This window comes from Chelonoidis abingdonii, chromosome 8 (genome assembly GCF_003597395.2).
Source record: "Chelonoidis abingdonii isolate Lonesome George chromosome 8, CheloAbing_2.0, whole genome shotgun sequence".
Taxonomy (NCBI): domain Eukaryota; kingdom Metazoa; phylum Chordata; order Testudines; family Testudinidae; genus Chelonoidis; species Chelonoidis abingdonii.
Window position 1 is genome coordinate 2598498 of NC_133776.1, and position 25841 is coordinate 2624338.

Here is a 25841-nt window from a genome sequence, read left to right on the forward strand (position 1 = left end):
CTGAAGAAATAGCAGATATGGCTAAATCACAGGAAAAGTTGCCAGCTGTCAGGAGAGTGAAGTGTAACGTTTAAAAATCTGTGCCAGGGCCAAGCACCGCAGAGTGGTACCTGGAGCCTGGGGGGCATTAACAAGCTTGGGGACAAAGCCTGCAATATGAGTGTCTCCTTGATTCCATACAGAGCCCATTTGTAGGCTCTGGTCCTTGGATATACATTTCTCATAGCCTGGGAGTTGAGAGAGGATCTTGGTGGCGTTTGGCCTTTGTTCCTAGATTTGCTAATATAAATTAGAAGTGCTAATGACAGGTTTTCATTATGTGTCTGTACTGTGCCTAGCACAGCAGGGTCCCAATCCTTGACTTTGTCCTTGGTGTTACCGCTCTACAACTGAATTATAATATTAATAAATGCTCTCTTGCTCCACATAATATGCACTTTTGTAAGAGAGCGTATATTGCTGATTGTAGACCCTCCCGTACGCCACTAGAGTTCTTTTATTATACAGTAACATGGGTGCACACCTAAACACTGGGTCCTTCTGATCTGGGGGAAATTAGGAGATGGATCTAGGTCAGGATTTTAATTTCACGCTGCAGACCCAGCTCTGAACCAGAAGATCAGTTCCAAAGTGCCTTCGAAGCCTGGCAGAGCTCAGGTCTGGATTCAAACTTTGCAGCTTGAGTCATTATAACAGTCAAATAAAAATAAAAATTTACTCAAGTCACAGAAAGAAACTGAGCAGCAGAAATACATCCTGACATCATTCACGGAGGCCCTGCCCCAGCTCCCATTGAAATGCGCAAGATTCCAGCTCACACTGACTGCAATAAGAGTTGGATCAGGCCCTAACTACCCCTTGCAACACCCCACAGAGGTACGCAAGTGAGTAGTATCATTTGTGCTTCCCAGATAGGGAAACTGAGGCAGAGAGATGAAGTGACTTGGCTGGGGTCATGTAGTGAGTCATGATCAGAGCTGGCTTGAGAAGCAGGAGCTCCTGATTCCCAGGACAGGGCTCAGACTCCTAGCTCACACACCAAGGCTGCTATTTAAAGTTCCTTTAAAAATGCTCTTGCATGACATTTTCTTTGCTTAGAACACAGACTACACCTCTACTATTGATTTTAAAAGAACTATTTTAAACAGTTCAATTGCTGATGCTCTGAGGTTGGCTACTGCCCTTGCAAAGGCGTTTTTCCAAGTGATTTTAATGTCTGCTCTTCAAAAGGGAAGCCAGTTTTTAAATCCCGATGAGCCATTAGCATCTATGTGCACCCGCATACTGGCCGGTGGACGAGCATCCGCTGAAATGCTGCCAACAAGCAGCAAAATTGGCAGCATTTCGGCGGCAACACCTCTGGATGACGCTGCTTGTCAGTGGCATTTTGGCAGATGCTCATCTGCCACCACGGTCCTCCATGGCTCATGAAAAGGTTGGGGACCACTGCCTTACAAACACAAGGAAACCATGTCTGCTGAGTGTGCATCTCTAACTCCCTTCACTCGAGTGGTTTTTAAACCAACGCAAGTTCAATGAACTTGCTACAGCCTTGGCTGATATAGGTCCAGAGATCCTATGATCAAGCCCCACTGCCGACAGCCTTCCCAGGGGTGTCAGCTTAACATATATCAAAGGAGCATGAGTCAGTATGTGTATCTCTCTGCTCCCTAGGGAGCCTGTGGTGTCTCTTCGGTTTGTGATGTAGGGGCATCAGGGAAGGTTGGTCGAAGCAGTGGATTTTGCCAAAGGCACTGAGGTTTGTAGCTACTCTCCTTTCGTCCAGGTGAGAGTTCCAGTGATGGGACAGTTGCTGTGTCCTGTGCATATGAATCTCATTCCTGAAGCTGACGTCTCATGGTTCCAGGGAAACATAGTGATACGAGAGGTCAGGATTATGCAGAATGGGCCAGTGCCAGGGAAGGAGACACCTGGACTTGGTATTCAGCAACTAAAGAAGCAGAGTACTGGGATGATGGGCTGCTTTATAGGGTCCAATACATTGTGCAATGGCCTGGGAGTCAGAGAACTGGCTTCTATTCCTAGCTCTCCTGTATGACCTTGGGCCAGTCAATTCACTTCTCTGAGTCTGTTTCATCTCCCACCCATTGTCTGTTTTGACAGCAAGTTCTCTGTGGCAGGCACAGTCCCTCACTTACATGTTTGCACAGGGCCTGACACAATGGGTCCCTGATTTCAGTTGCTAAGCGCAATTAGAATATAAATAATAATTTGCAGGCACTGTGTTTGGAACCAATGGTAGCATTTACAGCCGGTAAGTAGTTTAATTCCTAGGAACAGAGCATTACAGTATCACAAATGCATTAATGAGAGGAGCTCAGTGCGAGTCTGACAGGAGGGGGCGCAGTCTGCTAGCTTGGTCTGTTTGGGGACCAGGAGCCAAGCTGCACACCAGGCTGTGTGTGGGCTGTGCTGGTGGCAAAGAGCACAGGTTCTCCATGTTGGGGTGGTAGTAAACAGGTTCTTTGAAGAATGCTCCTCTTCCTGCCAGGATCACCTCAATACTTCATAGCTTCAGCTTCAGCCAGGCCCTGGAATAGCTGGGGATGCTGCTGCTTGTGTCTGTTGGGAAGATTAGAACTGGCCAGGAATTAAATGATGATTTCTCCAAACCCGAACCATTCCTGGGAAAGGGTCGACTCCGAACCCGAACCGTTCACGGGAAAGAGTCGGCTCCGAACCCGAACCGTTCCTGGGAAAGGGTCATTTCCGAACCCGAACCATTCACGGGAAAGAGTTGGCTCCGAACCCGAACCGTTCATGGGAAAGAGTCAGCTCCGAACCCGAACTGTTCACAGGAAAGGGTCATTTCCGAACCTGAACCATTCATGAGAAAGGGTCGGCTCTGAACCCATACCATTCATGGGAAAGGGTCATTTCCAAACCCGAACCATTCCTGTGAAAGGGTCGGCTCCGAACCCGAACCGTTCACGGGAATGGGTCGCTCCAAACTCGAACCGTTCACGGGAAAGGGTCGGCTCCGAATCCGAACCGTTCACGGGAAAGAGTCGACTCCGAATCCGAACCGTTCATGGGAAAGGGTCGGCTCCGAACCCGAACCTTTCACGGGAAAGGGTCATTTCCAAACCTGAACCATTCATGGGAAAGGTTCAGCTCTGAACCCGAACTGTTCATGGGAAAGGGTCGGCTCCAAACCCGAACCGTTCACAGGAAAAGGTAATTTTTCCAAACCCGAACTGTTCACGGGAATGGGTCAGCTCTGAACCTGAACCATTCACAGGAAAGGGTCGACTCCGAACCTGAACCGTTCACGGGAAAGGGTCAGCTCCGAACCTGAAACGTTCACGGGAAAGGGTCATTTCCAAACCCGAACCATTCACGGGAAAGGGTCAGCTCCGAACCTGAAACGTTCACGGGAAAGGGTCATTTCCAAACCCGAACCATTCACGGGAAAGGGTCAGTTCTGAACCCGAACCATTCACAGGAAAGGGTCGGTTCCGAACCTGAACCGTTCACGGGAAAAAGTCAGCTCCGAACCCGAACCGTTCACGGGAAAGAGTCAGCGCCGAACCCAAACCGTTCACGGGAAAGGGTCGGCTCCAAACCCAAACCGTTCACGGGAAAAGGTCATTTTTCCAAACCCGAACCATTCATGGGAAAGGGTCAGCTCCGAACCCGAACCGTTCACGGGAAAGGGTCGGCTCCGAACCCGAACCGTTCACGGGAAAGGGTCAGTTCCGAACACGAACCGTTCATGGGAAAGGGTCGGTTCCGAACCCGAACCGTTCACGGGAAAAAGTCAGCTCCGAACCCGAACCATTCATGGGAAAGAGTCGGCTCCGAACCCGAACCGTTCACGGGAAAGGGTTGGCTCCGAACCCGAACTGTTCACGGGAAAAGGTCATTTTTCCAAACCCGAACCGTTCACGGGAAAGGGTCGGTTCCGAACACGAACCGTTCATGGGAAAGGGTCGGTTCCAAACCCGAACCATTCACGGGAAAAAGTCAGCTCCGAACCCGTACTGTTCACGGCAAAAGGTCATTTTTCCAAATCCAAACCGTTCATGGGAAAGGGTCGGCTCCGAACCCGAACCGTTCACGGGAAACGGTCGGCTCCAAACCCAAACTGTTCATGGGAAAGGGTCGGCTCCGAACCCGAACTGTTCATGGGAAAGGGTCGGCTCCGAACCCGAACTGTTCATGGGAAAGGGTCAGTTCCAAACCTGAACCATTCACGGGATAGGGTCGGCTCCGAACCCGAACCATTCACGGGAAAGCGTCATTACCAAACCCGAACCATTCACGGGAAAGGGTCATTTCCAAACCCGAACCATTCACAGGAAAGGGTCAGTTCCAAACCTGAACCATTCATGGGAAGGAGTCGGCTCCGAACCCGAACCATTCACGGGAAAGGGTCGGCTCCGAACCCATACCGTTCACGGGAAAGGGTTAGCTCTGAACCCTAACCATTCACAGGAAAGGGTTGGTTCCGACAAACGTTTCAAGCACCAACTTCACCTGACCAGCCCAGCAGCGTGGCATGGGCTGGATGGCCCTCAGGCCAGATTCACTCATGTCGGTGCCAGGAGATTCAGGTTGCAACTTCCTCCTTGAGCATGGCCAGCTGTGCCACAGGGAGTGGGATTCACTGGAGGGCAAGCAGAGAACAAGATCGCAGATCCTGGAGTTAACCTGGGCCTCCAGCTGTTGTACCCAGGCAGTGCACTGGGCCAAATGCATCCTTGGAGCAACTACAGTTACTTCAGCTGGTACCAGTGCATTGTGCCAGGGATGAATTTGACTCAGCCTGTGTCTGTGATAATTATCTCAAGGGTTGTGCAGCCCTTGCCTGGCACAGCAAGGTGTGCTGAGGCAGTTCAGCTCAGAGGGCCAGCTAATCTTCCTCATCTTGCTCTGTTTGTTGCAATCAAACAGGGCATTAGACTGTGAGAGTAGTTGGCAGGGACCCATAACCCCTTAGGCCAGAAGCACGTCTCACTGCCACTGGTGTAAGTCAGGAGTAACTCCATTTATGTTAGTGGTAAAACAGTAGAACAAGAGGAGATTTAGGCCCCTGGATCATCCAGTCTGACTCCTGTATGCTGGAGTTATTTATTGTTTGTAGCTGTTGTCCCCCGTTTCCCCATTGCAAAATGAGGGTGGGGAATTCATACTCACCTGCCACACAGGCGGGTTCCAAGGTTTAGCCTGTCCAAGTGAGAAAAGCACTTTGAGATTAGGTAATGCTATATAAATGCAAAAAGCTATTTTCTTTAGCATCATTGTTCTGCCGTTCATTATATTTCTAACTGCAGCGGTCTCATTTTTGTTTATTTGCTCAGATAATCCCCACTGCTTGGGTTTATGTAAGGGCTGAATTAACAGTGTATTTATTTAGAGATCTTAAATTGCGCTGATGTAATGAGATAAGAATTGCAATCTTATGCAATTGCAGAGGGTATTAACATAAACAACATGGGGGTGTAACTACTCCATGCCTGTCAGTATGGTACACCCCACGGCCACTCAGAAACAGGATGCGGTTCTCTTGCAAACGCCCACTCTGCTGCTCCTTGAGCGGAAGGAAAATCTGTGTTGGTATGGCAGGATGGGCATTGCTGATTGAGAAACTATAAACTAGAGATGGGCCAAAGCCAAAACCGCAAATCGAACATGTTTGAATATTTTGGGTTTCCAATTCCTGGATCCAAACCTACCTCTGACTTTAATTCTGGTTTCAGATCAAATCCCAAAGGAAAAAGGACCTGTTTCTCAGTTCTGATTAGGCTTAGACCTTAGAGGTCAGCATTGGTACAAGATCAGCTGTATTTGAGAAATGGTCCCCAATTTAGGCAGAAATCTTGCAAGAAAGGCACCTGGGATTTCAGTGTCAGTGAGCCCAAACCTGAGTCCTGGTTCAGCTTTGATCCCTAACCTAAACATGATCCCGATCTAAATGCCATCTCCTACTCCTCCATCCATCCACCTCTGGTGTATATTGGGAAAACCACCTTGATGACCTTTCTAGGTTTAGCTTAGTTCCACTTTCCTGCTTTTCACTGACACTCTCAATCATCGACTTCAGTGGAGATGCATCTGCTTACACAGGGACTGAATCTGGCCCTTTGCTTTCAGTCAGGATCCTTGCTGATATCATTTATTAAGTGTTTTAGGTCAGGACTCTAAAAGTAAAGGTGCAATGTAAATTAATACAATGTCATATATTTGTCAATTTCCCAGACAGGAAGGACAATCCTCCCAATGGGAGGGCCCAGGTAAAGAGTACAGTATATGAGGCAGATGATCATACAAACCCCAGGACAGCAGACCAAGCAATACATCCTCAGGCTGAAAAATGAGGCATTACAAATATATATTGAGAAGAGAAGCAGTGGGGTCTAGTGGACAGAGCACTGGACAGGGTGCCAAGAGACTTGGATTTTATTCCCAGTTTGGCCAAAGACCTGCTGTGTGACCTAGGGTCAGTTGCTTCCCCTCTCTGTGTCTCTCTCCTTTTATCTTGTCCTTTCAACTGTGCCTCCCGCCTTTTGTCTTGTCTGTTTAGATTGTAAGCATGGCACAATGGGGCCGGGAGCTCAGTTGTCCCTCTAGGCACTATTGTAATGCAAATAATAAATAATGTCCTAGGGAAGGGCAGTTTTCAGCCAGGGATTGGAGTCTGAGGACTATGTCTAAGGCAGTGGTGCCCAAACCTTTCCCCTCGCGCCCCCCTTACCTGTAATGGAGTGTGTCTGCGTCCCCCTTTCCCCCCAGCTGGGAGGGGAGTTGTGGCTGGGCCAGGGCCTGGAGTGGAGCCGGAGCCAGTGGGCGGGGCTAGAGCAGAGCTGGGCGGTGCTTTTTCCCTGCCTCCCCTTGGGGGCTGGTCCAGGCCCCACCACACTCCCCAGACGTTCCTCCCTAGGGAGGTATGCTCCACAGTTTGGGGACCACTGGTCTAAGGCGTCTGCAAAAATATAGGCTGAAAAGTATTCATCTCTGTGTACCGGGCACGGCCAAACTGGCTTGTGAGCCATATGCAACTCTTTTAAAGTTAAAGTGCAGCCCACGGAGCCCCTCGCCCCCCCCCCCCCATTGTGTAACGCTGTAGCGAAAAAAGCCATCATCATTCTGGGCTGTATTAGCAGGAGTGTTGTAAGCCAGACATGATAAGTGATTCTTCCACTCTGCTCCGCGCTGATTAGGCCCCAGCTGGAGTCTTATGCCCAGTTCTGGGTGCCACATTTCAGGAAAGATGTGGACAAATTGGAGAAAGTCCAGAGAAGAGCAACAAAAATGATTAGAGGTCTAGAAAACATGACCGATGAGGGAAGATTGAAAAAATTGAGTTTGTTTAGTCTGGAGAAGAGATGACTGGGAGGGGAGGTGAGAACAGTTTTCAAGTGCATAAAAGGTTGTTACAAAGAAGAGGGGGGAAAACGTTTTTCTTAACTTCTGAGGACAGGACAAGAAGCATTGGGCTTACATTGAAGCAAGGGACGTTTAGGCTGGACATTAGGAAAAACTTCCTGTCAGGGTGGTTAAGCACTGCAATAAATTGCCCAGGGAGGTTGTGGAATCTTCATCATGGGGGATTTTTAAGAGTAGGCTGGATAAACACCTGTCAGGCTCGGTCTAGGTAACACTTCATCCTGCCATGAGTGCAGGGGACTGGCCTAGCGACCTCCCAAGGTCCCTTCCAGTCCTATGATTCATGGTTGCCCCACCTACCAGACTTGGGCTGGGAGGAACTGGGGGTTCCTGCCTTAGGGTGGGCAGGGTGGTGGGGCTCAGGGCTTCTGCCCACAGGAGGAGCCTTGCTGGGACTCAGGGCCTCAACCTGGCTCTTGCTGAAGCCCTGAGCACCGGCAGGTGCCTCCCCTGAGGCAGAAGCCTGGAGCCCGGGTAGATGCCCCAGCTCTCCAACGTCTGAAGATCATCCCATGCGGCTCGGAGGGCCAGCCCGGCTGCAGCCAGCAAGTAGCTTTCCCAAGGGGCCGGCACCTCCACTGGGAATCTCCGAAGGGTCGGGAGTGAGCAGCGGGGGAGCCCCCCGGCTATCGGCCAGACGGAGGTGGGGGGGGACCAACGATGCTCGCTCCGAGGTTCAGTTACAAGCGGTAGCCCGGGCCGCAGGCGAGTCCCTCGGCCAGGGCTGGTCCCCGGCGGCGAGCTCGGGGCTCGCCTCGGGCCGGGCCAGGGCTGGGGGCGCAGCTCCGGCTTTCCAGGCCGCACGGAGCCGGCCCGGTCCTGGCAGAGGGCGAGGCTTCGGGCGGCACCTACCAGCGGCGGGAGGAGTCGCCCCCGCCCCGGCTGGATTCGGAGCAGGCGCCGCCGTGCACACGGGCTGGGCTGCAGTTCGCTCCGCGGCGCGGCCCCTTTAACGGGCTCGAGCCGCTTGTTGCGCTGCGCGCCGGTGAATGTCACATTGTTTCCAGCTCGCCGGCTGGCGCGGGGGAGGGAGGCTCGGGCTGCCGAGCTCGCCGAGCCGCGGGGAGAGGCTCGCTGCTGCCGCGGCCGCTGCTCTAGCTCCGCTGGCTCCTGTGCGTGAAGATGGCGGCGCCGATCGGCAGCAAGCCCGCACCCCTGGGCGCTCCCAGCAAGCCCGCCGGCCCCGAGCTGGATTTCAGGTCCGGAGCCCGCACGGAGGAGTTGAATAAACTCATCCAGGAATTCACCAAGCACGACCAGCGGGAGTACGACGACCAGCGAGCCCTGGAGATCCACACGGCCAAAGACTTCATCTTCTCCATGCTCGGTGAGCGGGGGGCAGAACCGCCAGCCCGGGGGGGTCCCCGAACCAGCCGACGCTGGGGGAAGAAGGGGTGGGGTTGGTTTGTTCCAGGCTGAGGTTTTTTTCCCCTCCTTTTTAAATTAAAATTCTCTTTCCTGTCCCTCGTGTGGGTGCACGGCACACCGTCCTTCCTGGCTGTAGGTGTGCAAACATGCGTGCCTGGCTCAGATGCACACTCATGGCCTGGGGCGGGGGGGTCAGGCGAGGCCACTCTGGCGCTCCCCGTTATTTATTTATTTATTCATTCATTCATGGTGGAGACTAGTGATATATTTGCAGTTCACGGCTCTAGTTGTAGCCAGCTGGTTTAGTTGTTAGCACACCAGCACTCCCCTGAGCTGTGTTTCTAGGCTTGGTTGCAAAACTTGTATCCTGTGGAAGGGACTGTGGCTGGGCTGGAGAATTCTAGTTTGCATGTAACTTTGATTCATCACAGGTGTGGGGATCCTGAAATGATACTAAAACAAATGGCAACCACCCCACTGCTCAAATCACCCATGCTCTTGGATGACAAAGACTTAGCACGGATGATGTGCAGAGTGACTAACGTTTGAACTCCACCTGCAGTACAGTCACTGGTGAATATTTACCCTACATTGGTTAAAAATTATTAATCTAAACAGAAACCTTTAACATAGAAAGGATCCTTTGTAATGGATCTTGACATCAAGCTTTCAAGTTTACATCAGCATCACAGGCATTTTTTTCATTAAAATAACAGAAGAGAGAAACATATGTGGCAGGTTCAAAGTTCTATCTGATATTTAAGAGTCTAGTTCAATGGCTTGACCTCAAAATGTAAGGTCAATAAATAGTTCTGTGCTTCAAGATGTGTGTATTTCTTTCTTTCTTTCTTTCCAAAGCATATATGTAATAAAATAGGTAGAGTACATATGCATGTGCAGGGCTGCACAGAATCAATTTATTAATAATTAACCTATACCGCATTTTGATATGAAAGCATGATGCTATCATATTCCAGAATCACTAGCTGATCACTTCCTCTTTAGTCATAAATGTACAGTACTTATATTAAACAAGCGACTACCTGCCGAACTCTGGTTATCTAGGATGACTATCTAGTTGGTAATTGCTTGCTTTGGGATTCTGATAGTATTTTTTCTTTTTCACGTAAGGTTGGAGAGGATGTAACTCACTAACTTTAGCTTGAGAACAAGGGCAAAGCGTTGAAATGTTTAACGGCACTGGTTATAATTGCGGTTTGTGTGTGGTGAGGGGGGTACTTCTTCCTTGTTCCTTTAAAACAACAACAAGAACCCTCCCTGCATGGAATTCTGGTCCCACTTAAGTCAATGGGAGTCTTGCCATTCTCACCAGTGAGGCCAGGGTTTCACCCACTATCACAATCTGACAAACCTCTCAGTTGGGATTTTGTGGGGAAAACATCAACAGGTAGAAATAAGCGACAGCCTCACAATAACTTGTCTGCAAAGCTCTTCGGTTTGTAAATAACTACACAGTATCTTTCCGAACTGCCAAGCAGTGCTGAAGAGAACACGGTAGCATTTCTTCACCTGTAAGTCTCCCCTCCCCATGCAGACATTGGGTGTGACGGTGGCACACCACCTTCTATTTCTTCCTAGCCATCTTGATGGCCAGTTGCTCAGAATAGATCAGGAACTCTTGGATACTTGATGCTTAAACAAATTAACAAAGCTTCCCGGCCCATATAATGCACAAGGGGGACTGCTTCAGCTGTAATTGTGGAGTCTGAAATATATCAGAATATACACCAGTCACTTCTGTCAGAATGCTGTGTGTACAAATCTGCAGGCTGAAGCATGCTGTTAGCATACTGACATGGGGTTTTCACAGAAGCAATGTTCTCTCATACATCATGTCGGGCAGGTTTTGCCTGAATCAAAATTAAACCACTTCCAGTGGAAGGAATCTTGCCAGAAAAAGGACCCCAGGCCCAGGCCCCGTGGAGGAATACCCTCTCTCACTGGTATTTAAAAGGTTAAGTTTCTTGCTCCCTGTCTCGTACCCTTTTTTTCCCTAGCTATTGGACAGCTGAGCACTGGAAGAGTTAATGAACTGCTATTCTGCTACCTCAGACCTGGTACCGTGGTCCCAGCAGCCCATATCCCCGAATGTAGGGAAGATGTTCGTAGCTGCAACCTTATGACTGTGACCTAGATGGAGCAGGAGTTTGTTTATATAGTTCTTTGGATTGTGGTAGCACAACTAGGCACTCTCTCAAAGAGCTCACAGTCCTGTTAATAGCATAGCACTGAAAGTACATGTGCCGGGGAGCCCCTACTGGGTACGTTTCCCTGTTTATGCTGAGCGTCACTTGAGGTTGGTTTGAAGTTTAGCTGCGTGGTTGTGTTCTCTGTCTGTTAATGATGGGGATGGGTGAGGCTTCCATAATTAGGGGCCTAATGGAGAAAATTGGGGAGGAAGAATGGTCTTGTACTATCAGGACTTTGGAGATCAGGGTCTAACTTTTAGCTCTGCCACTGACTTCTGTGAGACCTTGGACAAGATGCTCATACTCGCTCTCAGTTCTCTGCCGGTAGGATAAGGAAAGCAGTAGTTCCCGACCTCATGGTGCTGCTGTGATGATGAATTCCAAGCGCCTGACGAGTGTCATGGATACTGTTGTGATGGCGACCATGTTAGTATCTAGATAAAATAGTCCTATTGGGGTCTCCATCCAAGGCAGGACTGTTCCCTCTTTATCAGGCCTTGAACCCCAGAGAGGAATTAGCTATGTATCAAGGAAGATTCTACACAAAGCGTTTAGACCAAAAGAAGAACTAAACTGCTCTGGCAAATGTAGGAGGCGGCGATAGCTGCAACTCTGGCTCTTCATGATGCACAGATGTGCTGTGCAATTTTAAAAACATACACTGGGCTCTTAGGAATAGGCGCACTGAGTACTAAACCGACCTCTGAAATTCCCGGCACTACTGCTGCCTCAAGCTAGTCTGTGGTTTCTCTCTTAGGGGTCCTGACTCTTGGATTCTTTTCTTTTTAGGGGTGCCGACAGCCTTAAGGGAATCTGTAACTGTTCATTTGTTCCAGGTGGGCTCAGGCTTGCTTATAGCCATATAGAGAAGGGGGGTGGAGGTTATTCATCTTGATCCTTTAGTGAGACCATTTTCACAAACCTCCACTGTTTTGCTTGTTACGTAAATAGGTCTAATCTCCACAGGAGTCTCCACAGGAGGGAAGGTACAAAACCTCAGCTCCACACAACCTTTTTGGGTTGTCAATGAGTCCATTGACAATCTCATGGGTGTTGTAAAGGGTCCTCTGACACTGGGCAGGCAGTGAGGTTGGTAAGATTTTCCAAAGCAGCTGATGAGTTTGCAGCGACTTTCCATGAGATCTTTGGCCTTGTCTACATTTACAAGGGCTTGCTGGGATAGATGTACTGGGGGAGCTATACCAGAAAACCTCCCCGGGGGGGAGAGCTTATCCATGTGAAAGGACACTCCTGCTGGTGTGACTGCAGCTGCACTAGGCCTTTTGTTGGCATAGTGATATTGGTTAGGGTGGTGGTCTTGCTGCACCCTGTGGTCCCGTCCCCCGACTCGCTTCTAACAGGCGCAGCTATGCCAGTAAAATTGTCTTGTGTAGATGAGGCTCCAAGACACTTCTGTTAGGGACTCCTGGAAATGTTAACCACTGTCTGTGGTAGGTGGAGAGAGACTTGGATTCTGGTGCTGTACTGAGGAGCAGAAATATTACAGGAGTGGAATGATCTCTCTTGCAAGAGAGGCCAATCACGATAGGAGCCTCCTTGCTGATGCGCCCCAGTGCTGTTGCATACATACCACACAGTTGTTAAGAACAACCTTATTCTGCATTGCAGTATCCTTCGTCTCTGGCTTTTGCTGGGTCCCTCTCCCTGCAGGCCATGAGTGTCTGGGTTTATATTTGAGGCTCTGCCTTGGGTGCAGAAAATGGTAGCTATCTCAATGCAAAATCCTAATGGAAACAAGGCATAGGTAGCTCGTACTGCGATGTAGCTAGTTGAAGTCAACCCTGTCCTTATGGCACCCCCTTCCCCCCCTCCCAACAGAGACTACTGGGATGTGGCTAGTCAAGATTTAAAAGCTGTGTCTTAGAATCATAGAATGTCAGGGTTGGAAGGGACCTCAGGTGGTCATCTAGTCCAATGTTTCTCAAACTGAGGTCGCTGCTTGCGTAGGGAAAGCCCCTGGCAGGCCGGACCAGTTAGTTTACCTGTCCCGTCTGCAGGTCCGGCCAATTGCAGCGCCCACTGGCCACGGTTTGCTGTTCCAGGCCAATGGGAGCTGCTGGAATCGGCATGGGCTGAGGGACTTTCTGGCCACTGCTTCCCGCAGCCCCCATTGGCCTGCAGCGGCAAACTGCGGCCAGGGGGAGCTGCAATCATCTGGACCACCAGGGGCTTTCCCTACACAAGCGATGACTCCAGTTTGAGAAACACTGATCTAGTCCAACCCCCTGCTCAAAGCAGGACCAATCCACAGACAGATTTTTGCCCCAGATCCCTCAATGGCCCCCTCAAGGATTGAACTCAACCCTGGATTTAGCAGGTCAGCGCTCAAACCACTGAGCTATCCCTCCCCCGCTTGTCTCCTTTATCTTAGTTTAAAACCCCCACACCTTTTGTGCAGTGAAGTCAGCCTGAGAAGCTTTGTCCAAACTACCTCTGAGACAGTTGAGCGAATGAGCTGGAGAAGTCACTCTACTACTATTTTGAAACGTTAGGTGGTGACACAGGCTGTTTAGTTTAATAGCTAAGAACATGTCTTCCGGGCACACACATTCTCAAGGCAGGATTGTCAAAAACTTGCCCGACACCCGTTCTTAAAGGCCGGGAAATATTTGTAAAGGATTTGGGGAATACTTGCCAAGCCCAATTATGCTTTAAATGCAATTTATAATTATGTTCCTACAGAAGGATGATAACTAGGATACATGAATTGTTTTTTTTATTTCCGCATGACTTTGCATGAACGCCTAGCGCGAAAGCAGCATAAACAAGACAGATGCGACTACCAGACTTGGAATATTTCTAGCCTGGAAACAAGTTGTTCAGCTTTCTCTTAGCCAGCTGATTAGTTTTATTTAGTAGTTCAAAATCAAAGTGGAAGCAGAAATGAGGAGCAATGACACAAGCAGTAGAGTTGCTTAGGAAGGGGAGTTAAACTTTGCAGTTCTAGGAAACACCTCCACTGGAAGATTTTTTTTCTCTAGTATGCAAAAATGTGTTTCTAGGAAAGCTCTGAAGCTTAATGGGCATTTCTGAGGGCTCTACTCTGCCGCACGGCAGTCATTTCTCTTGTTAATCACTGCAGAGGACATGTTTGATTTAATTCTAGCTTTGAAGGTTTTCTTTTCACTCATTCAGACACATGCAGTGTCTCTGCTGGTCCATACAAGATCTGTCCACGTGCAGGGTTTCCTTCGGGGTCCACGGCTATAGTCTCACCCCACTTCAAAAGTATTTTACAATCAGAAAATGGGGCTCTAACCAAATTGCAGCTTGTTTGTCATAGAATCGTAGAACTGGAAGGGATGTCGAGAGGTCATCTAGTCCAGTCCCCTGCACTCATGGCAGGACTAAGTCATCATATTTATCAAGTGAGCACAACCAGAATTGTCTGTCCTTCCTCAGGCTCTCAAGCCCCCAAACGTGGGGGAGGGCTGGGTAATATGAAAGGCAGATTTGAACAAAACTTACTTTTAACTTTGCAGACACCAAACCTCTGCTGGTTTTCCCTATCACTGAACACTGTACCAAGTCCACGGACCAGTGGTATCTAAGCTGTCTCTAAATCTTGACGATTCTGTCTGCATAACATCTCTGAGGCCTTGTGTGCACTACAGGGCAAAGTCGATCTAAGCTATGCAGTTTGAGTTATGTGAACAGTGTAACTCAAGTCGACGTAGTGGGGGCTCCACACTATGTGATGTCAACGGGAGACGCACTCCTGTTGACTCCACTTACTCTTCTTGATCTTCACTAGACTTTCTAAATCGAGTGCTGATGCATTGATCGCCACGCATCGATCTCCCAGTGAGTGCAGACAAGCCCTAAGATACAGCCTTTACTGTCTACCCACACAGCTAAATCTCCTTGTTCAGCCTCTCATCTCCTGTCTTAATTACCACAACATCCTTTTCTCTGGCCTTGACAAATGCAGGCTTGCCCAGCTCATGCATTCAGAGTGCAGCTGCAAAGATCGCTTCCGTAGCTTATGGCTTTGAGCATGTCACCCACTTGTTAAATTTTCAAGCAAGCACCATAATATTTTCTCTCATGTTGACCTGCAAGCTGGTGAGGCGCTCCCTGTAACATCCACGAAGCCATTCCTAATATCTGATTTGTGTCCAATGCCCCTCTGCTATGTACATCGGCCAAACTGGACAGTCTCTACAGAAAAGCATAAATGGACACAAATCAGATATCAGGAATGGCAATATACAAAAACTTGTAGGAGAACACCTCAATCTCCCTGGACACACAACAGCAGACCTTAAGGTGGCCATCCTGCAGCAAAAAAACTTCAGGACCAGACTTCAAAGAGAAACTGCTAAGCTTCAGTTCATCTGCAAATTTGACACAATCAGCTCAGGATGAAAGAAAGACTGTGAATGACTAGCCAACTACAAAAGCAGTTTCTCCTCCCTTGGTTTTCATACCTCAACTGCTAGAAGAGGGCCTCATCCTCCCTGATTGAACTAACCTCATTATCTCTAGCCTGCTTCTTGCTTGCATATATATACCTGCCCCTGGAAATTTCCACTCCATGCATCCGACGAAGTGGGTATTCATCCACGAAAGCTCATGCTCCAAAACGTCTGTTAGTCTATAAGGTGCCACAGGACTCTTCTGCTTTCTGAACTGGATAGTTCCTGTGGATGCAGAGGCTGCAGGTTTTAATAATAAAAATCTATTGTAACCTTAACATACCAGTAACAGAGATGTGGGGGTTGCTGCTTGTCTGCTAGTGCAACTTGTAACCTGTTTTCTTCCAGCTGCGGCTGCTGTTCTGACTGGTGGATGATGGCATGGATTGCACTCTCATTAATGGACAAACTCCACAGCTTCCTCTTTCATCTGTGCTGCTCTGATGTGTTGCTTTTGATTGCACATGGCAAGCTGTTCTGCAGTGAGTGGGCAACCGTATCCTGGCCCTCCTTTCAGACTTCTGATCTGTGGGTCTTTATGTGCAGCAATAGCGAGCTTTCTTGGCCCGATCCCTACACGATCTCTACTCCTTTTGGATTCATCTTCTCTCATTTTCAAAAACCCGTTTCAGTGGATCTCCTCTCTCAGATAGTCCTCTGCAGTAGCTTAAATTAGAAGGAACAAACCTTCCTTGAACTGATTTGTTAAACACATGTGTCAAAGGTACCCTTGATGCTAAGTACGGTACAGTGGTCTTATTAACATGCTGCCTTTTGTCCATCAGACAGTATGCTTTAGTCTAATTTAGAGCATTAATTAGAATACAGTTCATGCACTTTGTGCTGATTGGGCTGGTACGGAAAGTACAGTGTTCTGAATAAGGGGTGATTACTAATGTTAAGGTGCAGAAACCACGAGGCTAGGATCTGGGCTAGCTTTTCTTCCCTCCTGCTCCTTTCCGGGCCTTTTTGGAGAGGAGGCTGCTACTAGTGCTGTGCTGCGTGGCTTCTGGGCATAGAACAGTAGAGACTGATGAATTTGAATCACAGCCTCATGGACTGGGAATCGTGAGACCTGGGTTCGGTTTCCTACCCTACCCTAGTTGGGCAAGTGCCTGAATCTATTGACTTTCAATGAGACTGAGGCATTTTTGGAAACTTTACCTCTCTGTGACTCAATTCCCTGTCTGTAAAATGGGGATAATAATTCTTCCTCTGCTTGTGCAACCTGTTTGGCTTGGTAGTGTCCGGCTGGCTTGGTGTGTCTGTGTCTGGTCTACTGCCGGACTGTCATCTTGGTTGGGGTCTCTGTGGGCTGTTGTAATGTCAAAAATGAGGTGTAACTGCAGGAGTATGACAGTTGTGGCCCAGAACTGCTAGTGACCATGTTCCAGGCAATGTTAAAAGGGAATAACATTTTGAAGACTAAGATCATGACCTTTCAGAAAAGTACTTCAGTTTGCTGTAGTATTCGTCTAAAATACAGCAACTCAGCATTGCATTGCCACAGGTCTTGAGCGGTAGGATGCTGTAGGGAAGTTCTTTCTGCTAAGGCTATGCTGAGGCCATATCTGGGATAGGGCATGCAATACTGAACAGCAAGCTTCAGAAAGGATTCAAACAAACACTATGGGAAGGTACAGATGCACTCTCCTTGCGTGCTGATCAAGCGGCTTGGCCTCAGAGAGAGGTTATAAAGTGACCTACTTATTAAGGTCTAGCAAATAATTCCCAAAGCTCCTTACAAACTAAAGTTGAAAGTACAGTCCTGGCTTCTGCCAGAGCTGGTGTGGAATGTGTGGTCCAAGCTCACAGAGCAGCAGGATGCAGCAATCTGGGACAGAAAGTGACAACTGTCATATATTGTTGAAACCACGGATAGCGTTGGGGGTAACCACAAGGACCTAGAAAAGAGTTTAATCACACTGTGTGACACACACGCAGCCTGGGGTGGTGATTTGAGATATGAAAAGTAGAAGTGGTTGGATGTAGGATTTTTCCTTTCCCAAGTACATCATGCTAAGTGGAATACTTCCTCCCCTTGACACAATGGGCACTCATGAGTGAAAGTTAGCTTGTCCAGAATAGCTGAGTGTGTACAGAATATCGTTGCTGGATGCAGCTACTGAGAAGTACAACATATGTTCCTCCTACAAAGCAGGAGAGCTTGAACTGAAATGCTAGCCCATGTGCTTTCATTCTGAAATGTCTCTTGTCTTAGGCCATGTCTACACTAGCAATATCGATGCAGCTGTGCCACTGTAAGATCGCTTGTGTAGCCGCTCCATGCTGGCGGGAGAGCTCTCCTGCCGACGTAGCACTGTCCGCCACAATGCTTCTGTCGGTGTAACTTTTATGTCGCTCAGTGTTGGGGGGTTTCATATCCTTGAGCGACATAAGTTATACTGACAAAAGTGGTAGTGTAGACATGGCCTTAGCTTTTCCATGTGTATGGTGGGACCTTCTGAGATTGTGCTAAGAACTGACCTTGAGGGAAGGAGGTTAGTCAGTGTGTCCCTGTACAGAAAGTTCGTGATTGTAAGGAAGGAATAATTAGCAATCATAGTCTCAAAGGTTAAGACAGACACAGTTAACTTCTCTACTTCACTTCTGCCCCTTAAATGACTGCTTCTTGGAGCAGCTAGTCCTGGAATCCACAAGAGGAGAGGCAATTCTTGATTTAGTCCTATGTTGAGCACAGGATCTGGTCCAAGAGGTTAATATAGCTGGACTGCTTGGTAATAGTGACCATAATATAATTAAATTAACATCCTGTGGCAGGGAAAACGCCACAGCAGCCCAACACTGTAGCATTTAATTTCAGAAAGGGGAACTACATAAAAATGAGGTTAGTTAAACAGAAAGAAGTAGGTACAGCACCAGAAGTGAAATCCTTGCAAGCTGCGTGGAAACCGTATAAAGACACCATAATAGAGTCTCAACTTACATATATACCTCAAATTAAAAAACATAGTAAGAGAACCAAAAAAAAGTGCCACTGTCGCTAAACAACAAAGTAAAAGAAGCAGTGAGAGGCAAAAAGGAATCCTTTAAAAAGTGTAAGTTAAATCTTAGTGAGGAAAATAGAAAGCATAAACTCTGACAGATGAAGTGTAAAAGTGTAATTAGGAAGGTCAAAAAAGAATTTGAAGAACAGTTAGCCAAAGACTCAAAAAATTTAATAGCAGATTTTTTTTTTTTTTTAAGTACATCAGAAGCAGGTAGCCTGCTAAACAGCCAGTGGGGCCACTGGACAATCGAGACACTAAAGGAGCACTTAAGGATGGCAAGGTAATTGTGGAAAAACTAAATAAATTCTTTGCATTGGTCTTCACGGCTGAAGGTGTGAGGGAGATTCCCAAACCTGAGTCATTCTTTTTAGGTGCCAAATCTGAGGAACTGTCCCAGATTGTGGTGTCATTAGAGGAGGTTTTGGAACAAATTGACAAACTAAACAATCACGAGGACCAGATGGTATTCACCCCAGACTTTTGAAGGAATTCTAATGTGAAATTGCAGAACTACTAACTGTAGTTTGTAACTTACCATTTAAATCAGCTTCTGTACCAAATAACTGTAGCATAGCTAATGTGATGCCAATTTTTAAAAAGGGCTCCCGAGGTGATCCTGGCAATTACAGGCTGGTAAGCCTGACTTCAGTACCGGGCAAACTGATTGAAACTATAGTAAAGAAGAGAATTGTCAGACACATAGACAAACATAATATGTTGGAGAAGAGTCAACATGGTTTTTATAAAGGGAAATCATGCCTCACCAATCTACTAAAATTCTTTGAGGGGGTCAACAAGTATGTATGTGGACAAGGTGGATCCAGTGGATATAGTGTACTTAAATTTTCAGAAAGCTTTTGACAAGGTCCCTCACCAAAGGCTCTTAAGTAAAGTAAGCTGTCATGGGATAAGAGGGAAGGTTCTCTCATGGATTGGTAACTGGTTAAAAGATAGGAAACAAAGGATAGGAATAAATGGTCAGTTTTCAGAATGGAGAAAGGTAAATAGTGGTGTCCCCCATGGGTCTGTGCTGGGACCGGTCCTGTTCAACATATTCATAAATGATCTGGAAAAAGGGGTGAACAGTGAGGTGGCAAAATTTAGTTAACTCAGGATAGTTAAGTCCTAGGCAGACTGTGAATAGCTACAAAAGGATCTCTCAGAACTGGATGACTGGGTAACAAAATAGCAGGTGAAATTCAATGTTGATAAAGTAATGCAGATTAGAAAACACAACCCCAACTATACATCTAAAATATTGGGGTCTAAATTAGCTGTTACCACTCAGGAAAGAAATTTTGAAGTCATTGTGGATAGTTCTCTGAAAATAGCTGAGCTCCATCTTCTTTGGAACCCCCTCTTTAGGTAGTTGAAGGCTGCTATCAAATCCCCTCTCACTCTTCTTTTCTGCAGACTAAATAAGCCCAGTTCCCTCAGCCTCACCTTATAAGTCACATGCCCCAGCCCCCTGATCATTTCCGTTGCCCTCCTATCCAGCTTCTCATCCACTGTAATCCCCAGGTCCTTTGCTGCAGAACTGCTGCCTAGCCAATTGGTCCTCAGCCTGTAGCAGTGCATGGGATTTTTCTGTCCTAAGTGCAGGACTCTGCACTTGTCCTTGTTGAAACTCATCAGATTTATTTTGGCCCAATCCTCCAATTTGCTAGGTCACTCTGGACCGTATCTCTACCCTCCTGTGTATCTACCTCTCCAGCTTAGTGTCATTTGCAAACTTGCTAAGGGTGCGATCCATCCCATTATCCTGATCATTAATGAAGATGTTGAACAAGGTTGGGAATCATTAAGAGAGAGAGAAATAATAAGACAGAAAAATCATATTGCCTCTATATAAATCCATAGTACGCCCACATCTTGAATATTGCATGCAGAAGTGGTCACCGTACCTCAAAAAAGATATATTGGAAAAGGTTCAGAAGAGGACAACAAAAATGATTAGGGGTATGGAACAGCTGCCATATAAGGAGAGATTAATAAGACTTGGACTTTTCAGCTTTGAAAAGAGACAACTAAGGGGGGATATGATAGAGGTCTATAAAATCATGACTGGTGTGGAGAAAGTGAATAAGAAAGTGTTATTTACCCCTTCTCATAACACAAGAACTAGGGGTCACCAAATGAAATCAGTTGGCAGCAGGTTTAAAACAAACAGAAGGAAATATTTTTTCACACAACACACAGTCAACCTGTGGAACTCTTTGCCAGAGGATGTTGTGAAGGCCAAGACTATAACGGGGTTCAAAAAAGAACTAGATAAGTTAATGGAGGATAGGTTCATCAATGGCTATTAGCCAGGATGGGCAGGGATGGTCTCCCTAGCCTCTGTTTGCCAGAAGCTGGGAATGGGCGACAGGGGATGGATCACTTGATGATTCCCTGTTCTATTCATTCCCTCTGTGGCACCTGGCATTGGCCACTGTTGGCAGACAGGATGCTGAACTGGATGGACCTTTGGTCTGACCCAGTTTGGCCGTTCTTATGGTTGTATGTAAAACCTGCATTTAGAGCTGCATTTGGCTCTAATACATGAGGCGATGTTTGGAGATGCTTCAGATTTTCCTTTTTTGAGTTCCTTCATTAAATCTGTAACTTAGATGAGCCGGAGAGCTGCATTTGCTGTCATTTTATGATGTAGTAATTTAATCCGTTGTGACACGTCACTGCTGAGTGTCAAAGTTGATAACTCTAATCTCCATCCTTGGCTCAGTGTGGCAGGACCTGAATTACAGGGCTTTTTTCAGGAACCTGCAAACTCTCAGGTATGCAGTGAGATTGATGTCCTTAAACTTGTTCTGCTGCTGCTGACTGAATTTCTCTACAACCACAGCCCAGTGCATTGAAGAATCTGGAGTTTACAGCAAAGAAGAAAGAAGTAATTGAGTGCAAATTAAGTAGGACTTTGTATTTGGGAAATGCCTTAATCTCCTTTTAAATGCACTTCCTTTGCCAACATTCAGAGTTATGCCATTTTTGTGGCTCAAAGGCGTCTGAATTCGCCTCTCTTCCTTTCTTACATTTCTTACAACTATCTCTACTAGACCTGCACGTTGGGATAATTGTTGTGCTGCTTCCAGTTTCTTATTTGCTGAAATTTTAGAACTCAGACTCGCTATTCTGTCTGTGCAGATTGTCAGTGCGCGGTGAATCGCTGCTATTCAAGACTCAAGTAGCTTTTAATAACTTCATATTGCTTGCCATGCACAAAGAGGTGTTTGCATTTATATGGGGAGACAGGTGTGGACTGGCATTCCAACAGCTCTTCAGTCCTCTTTCCCAACTGAGCAGTAGTCTACTTCCCAAATCTTCCTTTCATTGGCTGCGTATAGTGCAGTTTTTATAGATTGTAGGTATCCCTCAGCTCACTGGGCCAAACCTGTAGTTGATGGGGAGGCGCTGCCTGCAGACGTCTTCTAGCCACATGCTAAATGACTTCTAGATTAGAGACAATAACAATAAAGAACACAAGTCTGAGTGCAGGTTGTGGAAGCTGCAGCAACTCGGAGAACTAGATGACTGCTTTGCTGCATGTAGAGGTCTCAGAAACTTAACAGCACAGTACACAGAAAACAAAGGCATGAGAGTTTCATAGCGTTCATCTATCGGAGGGAAGAATTTCACTTGATTATTATATTTTTTTAGAGAAACCTGATCAGAATCGCTCATTAAAGTGTTCAGGTCCTTGATGCTGCATTTCTAATGCAAGTCAGATTCGCTAGTGGCCGTTGTGGATATGTAAAGGTTTCATAAAAGCACATTCCCACTAAATGTATTGTTTTGGGAACACATACACTCTTAGGCCATGGCTACGCTGGCGCTTTACAACGCTGCAAGTTTCACACTCGGGTGTGAAAAAAATACCCCACTGAGCGCTGCAAGATACAGCGCTGTAAAGCCTCAGTGTAAACAGTGTCACAGCGCTGAGAGCACGGCTCCCAGCGCTGCAGGCTACACCCATAGAGGATGTGGAGTACGTGCAGCGCTGGGACCACACTCGAAATTTCAAGTGTAGTCATACCCTTTGGGTGTCTGCCCCTCGACGTTGCAGCACTGCCAACCCCAAACAGTTACAAATCAGAAGTCAGCCCCCAAAATCATGTGGGTTTTTTTTGTTTTGATTTGTTTTCTTTTTAAAAAAAGGCAAGTATCTTATTTGCCTTCTGGCTTTTGAGCTTTTAGGGTATAGTTGGGTCATGTCTTCAAACTTTTAGAATTAGCAAACGAGCATTAGAATTGGCTTTTTAAGAGCTGTTTTTAGCTTTTAATGCAGGCAAATAAACTTGCTTCTCTATGATGTATCTATTTTAAGATGACAGTGTTAAGAGGGCACTTCTGCATATTGAATTTTGCACAATAAATTCACTTGATCTTTCCTATATGATTAAACACACACATCTTGCATCACTTAAAACCAACAAAAGAAATCACTTATTCATCTGGGGCCTGATCCTACTCCCACTTGACATGGAGGGGCAACCCCTGATGAGCCCCTCTGGAAAGTGGTGTATTTCTCTGATTTGGTGTCTGAGTGGATGGAAGTGGAGAGGTGTTTGTCCTCGAACAGGCTCAGCCCACCCTGGAACTTCAGCCCTATTTCCCGCGGCTGCATTTGGCAAGAAGAAAATACAGCTTGTCAAGAGACCACCTATTGTTCTTAATTTGCCTCTCGAAATAGCACTGCTTCCACCCTTGTGCACCAAGACAATAATAAATAGCCATCCTCAGCATTTATATAGCACTTTGCCATTTTCAAAGCATTCTATGTACATTAACCAATTTATCTGAGATGCAAATGCTCCCTGAGTGAAGATACTTTTTCTTCTCCCTAAGAGAATCCAGTATTAGAGCTGGGTCCAGATTCCCCCCCAACCCCCCCTTCTTTAACTGCAGCTGATAGGCACCAAAATTCTGTGAAATGATGATTGCCACATGTGCAGTGCTGTACAGGCTATAATCCATGAGCATATCCCCATTTTACTGATGGGTAAAGCAAGGCGCAGCAATTGAATGACTTACCCAAGGTTGTGCATGGAGTCAAAGGCACCATTAAGAATAGAACTCAGGCATCTGACTCCCAGCCCCACAGCTCTAAGCACTGTTACGCACTCAGTAAATCTGTAAGTGTCTGGTGGGGAGCTACCAGGGAGAGGCATGGATGAGGGCCTCTGTTCATGCTCAACACCATCTGCCTCTGAGTCCCCGTGGAGCCAGAGAGGATGAGCGTTGGGTGCCTGGGCACTGGTTTGGGGCCTCCAACTCGTGCCATGTGGCAGCAGTGACTGTGGTCATTACTGTCTTGTGCTGTGAACAGCTCTGTAACCTATCATCAGCCCGCCCAGCAACCATAGGGTCAGCAGCTTTTCCAAGACAATCACCCAGTGGGCATGGCAGTGCCATGTGGAAATCTTGAGCCTTTAGCACAGTTTGGGAAGGGTACAGTAATAAACCAACCCCATTAAAAAAGAGTCTGTCCCAGTAGGAGAATAGAGGATAGACTCTATCCCTGTTTTGGTAGCAGGCAGGCCAGGCCCGCAGCAGGACAGAGGTAGTTCTGCCACAGGCGAGGTGGGGTATAACTTTAGGATGCTATGGAGGAGGAAAACCAAATTCCTGAATGCTGTCAGGCACAGCTCAGTGAGGCTCACTGCACCTCAGCATACAAGTGGGGGGGGGGGGGTAGAGAGACATGTCCAGTGGGTCCATAGCTAAGTAAGCTGGTCACGTCCTCACCTGGAGGTGAGGTGCGGGGTGTGTTAGAGCTGCGGTAGTGTCTACAGCGCTAAGCTGCGATAGTAGCTGCAGCGCATGGCTTGGGATTCCTTCCTTTCCCAGCTTGGTGCAGAGAATAGACGTGTCCCTGAATGCACAGAAATGTGGCGTTTCCATCCTGACATGCATGTACGCTTCAGGCTCTAGCCACTTGTCTAATTTGTCCTTTGTTCTACAACCAGCTTTTTAATAGCTTATAATAACATCTGTTAACTAAAGTGAGGTGTTCGATGCTGCCGTTAATATGAACCGTGTGCCTGCAAACCTGCACCGAGATTCCCAGAGACACTACTGGACCTAAGCTGGCGTCCCACTCCTGTGGGCCAGTGCACGGTGCAGAGGATACAGTTAAAAACCCACAATAGCTGTGTCAGCATGTTTCTAACACAGCGGGAGAAGGACCAAGGAGAAAGTGGACTAACTATCGGCAGAATTTCCCCATCTGCCAGAGGCTTAGAGTGCTCCCCATCATGGGCTGGGGCGTACGTACAGCCAGCTGACTGCAATGAACAGGGAAATGAGGTAGGGGAGGGAATATCTTTTTTTTTTTTTATTGGACTAGTTTCTGTTGGTGGGAGAGACAAGGTTTCAAGCTTCACAGAGCTCTTCTGCAGGCCTGGGAAAGGAACTCCCAGTGTCACTGCAAATTGCAAGGTGGAATAGATTAGGTAGCACATATTGTAAGGGACCATTCAAGGCAGAGAGGCCTGTTAACATGTCTGCAGTTGTAGGACAAAAAGAGAGGGTTAGTACGTTACAGATTTGTCGTAATGTGCCATAAATCCAGCATCTGTTCAGTCTGTCATTTTTGGTGTCTGGAAGGGTAATGAATTTAAACTCCCAGGCTTGTCTTTTGGGGTGTTGTGCAGGTTTCCTTTGAGGATGAGGACTGATAGGTCAGATGTAGAATGATGGCTTTATGAAAAGTGTTCACCCACAGGGAGCAGGGTGTTTTTGTCTTTCTATCATTTTACTGTACGAGTTCATTCGAGAGTGCAGTGATTGTCTGGTTGTATCCACACAGTTCTTGTTGGGGCATTTAGTGTGCCAGATGAGGAACACCACCCATTGTTGTGATAGGCATGTGTAGGATGCCTGGATCTTGAAAGATGTGTTTTGGGGGGTGTTGATGATTGTAGCAGTCGAGATGTGTCTGCAGGGTTTGAGCGCAAGAGGCCTTGAACAGAGAGGAGCACCATCGAAGTCTTCTCCTGCTCCCATCAGCCAGTGGCAGAACTTCCATCAATGTAAACAGGTCCAACCTGACAGCTGAAAGCTGTCCAGAGTTAAACGGGACAAATGAACATTAGAGTGCGATGGAGGGAGGGAACAGGGGGAGAATGCAGCTTTGTCTCTGCCTTTCCTGCTCCATTCTCCCCACAGACCTTCCCCTTTTACCTCGTTTGACAGAACGAGAGCAAGCCCCTATTTAAATTACCCCTATGATTTTGGCGTTAAAATGTTAACTGCAGCCTCTTCAGTAATCGCACTGACGTCTTAAAGCTTCTAAAACGCTGGGAATGGGGAAAGAATCTACCTTGTGCTGGGGATGGCGGAGAGGCCTCTAAACCAGCCCTTTGATGCTGGGCCTCTGCTGTTCCAGTGCAACTTTCACAAGG

At 47.3% G+C, this 25841-nt stretch overlaps 1 protein-coding gene across 1 annotated transcript in view; it reads left to right on the forward strand.

Moving 5' to 3' along the window:
* The first annotated feature begins 8523 nt into the window (after window positions 1-8523).
* MB21D2 (Mab-21 domain containing 2) overlaps window positions 8524-25841 on the forward strand; it is an 82522-nt gene continuing 65204 nt past the window's right edge. Inside the window, exon 1 of the mRNA XM_032777340.2 lies at window positions 8524-8737. Within this exon, the coding sequence (XP_032633231.1) occupies window positions 8533-8737 (205 nt within the window). The 5' untranslated portion in view covers window positions 8524-8532. The remainder of the gene's footprint in view (window positions 8738-25841) is intronic.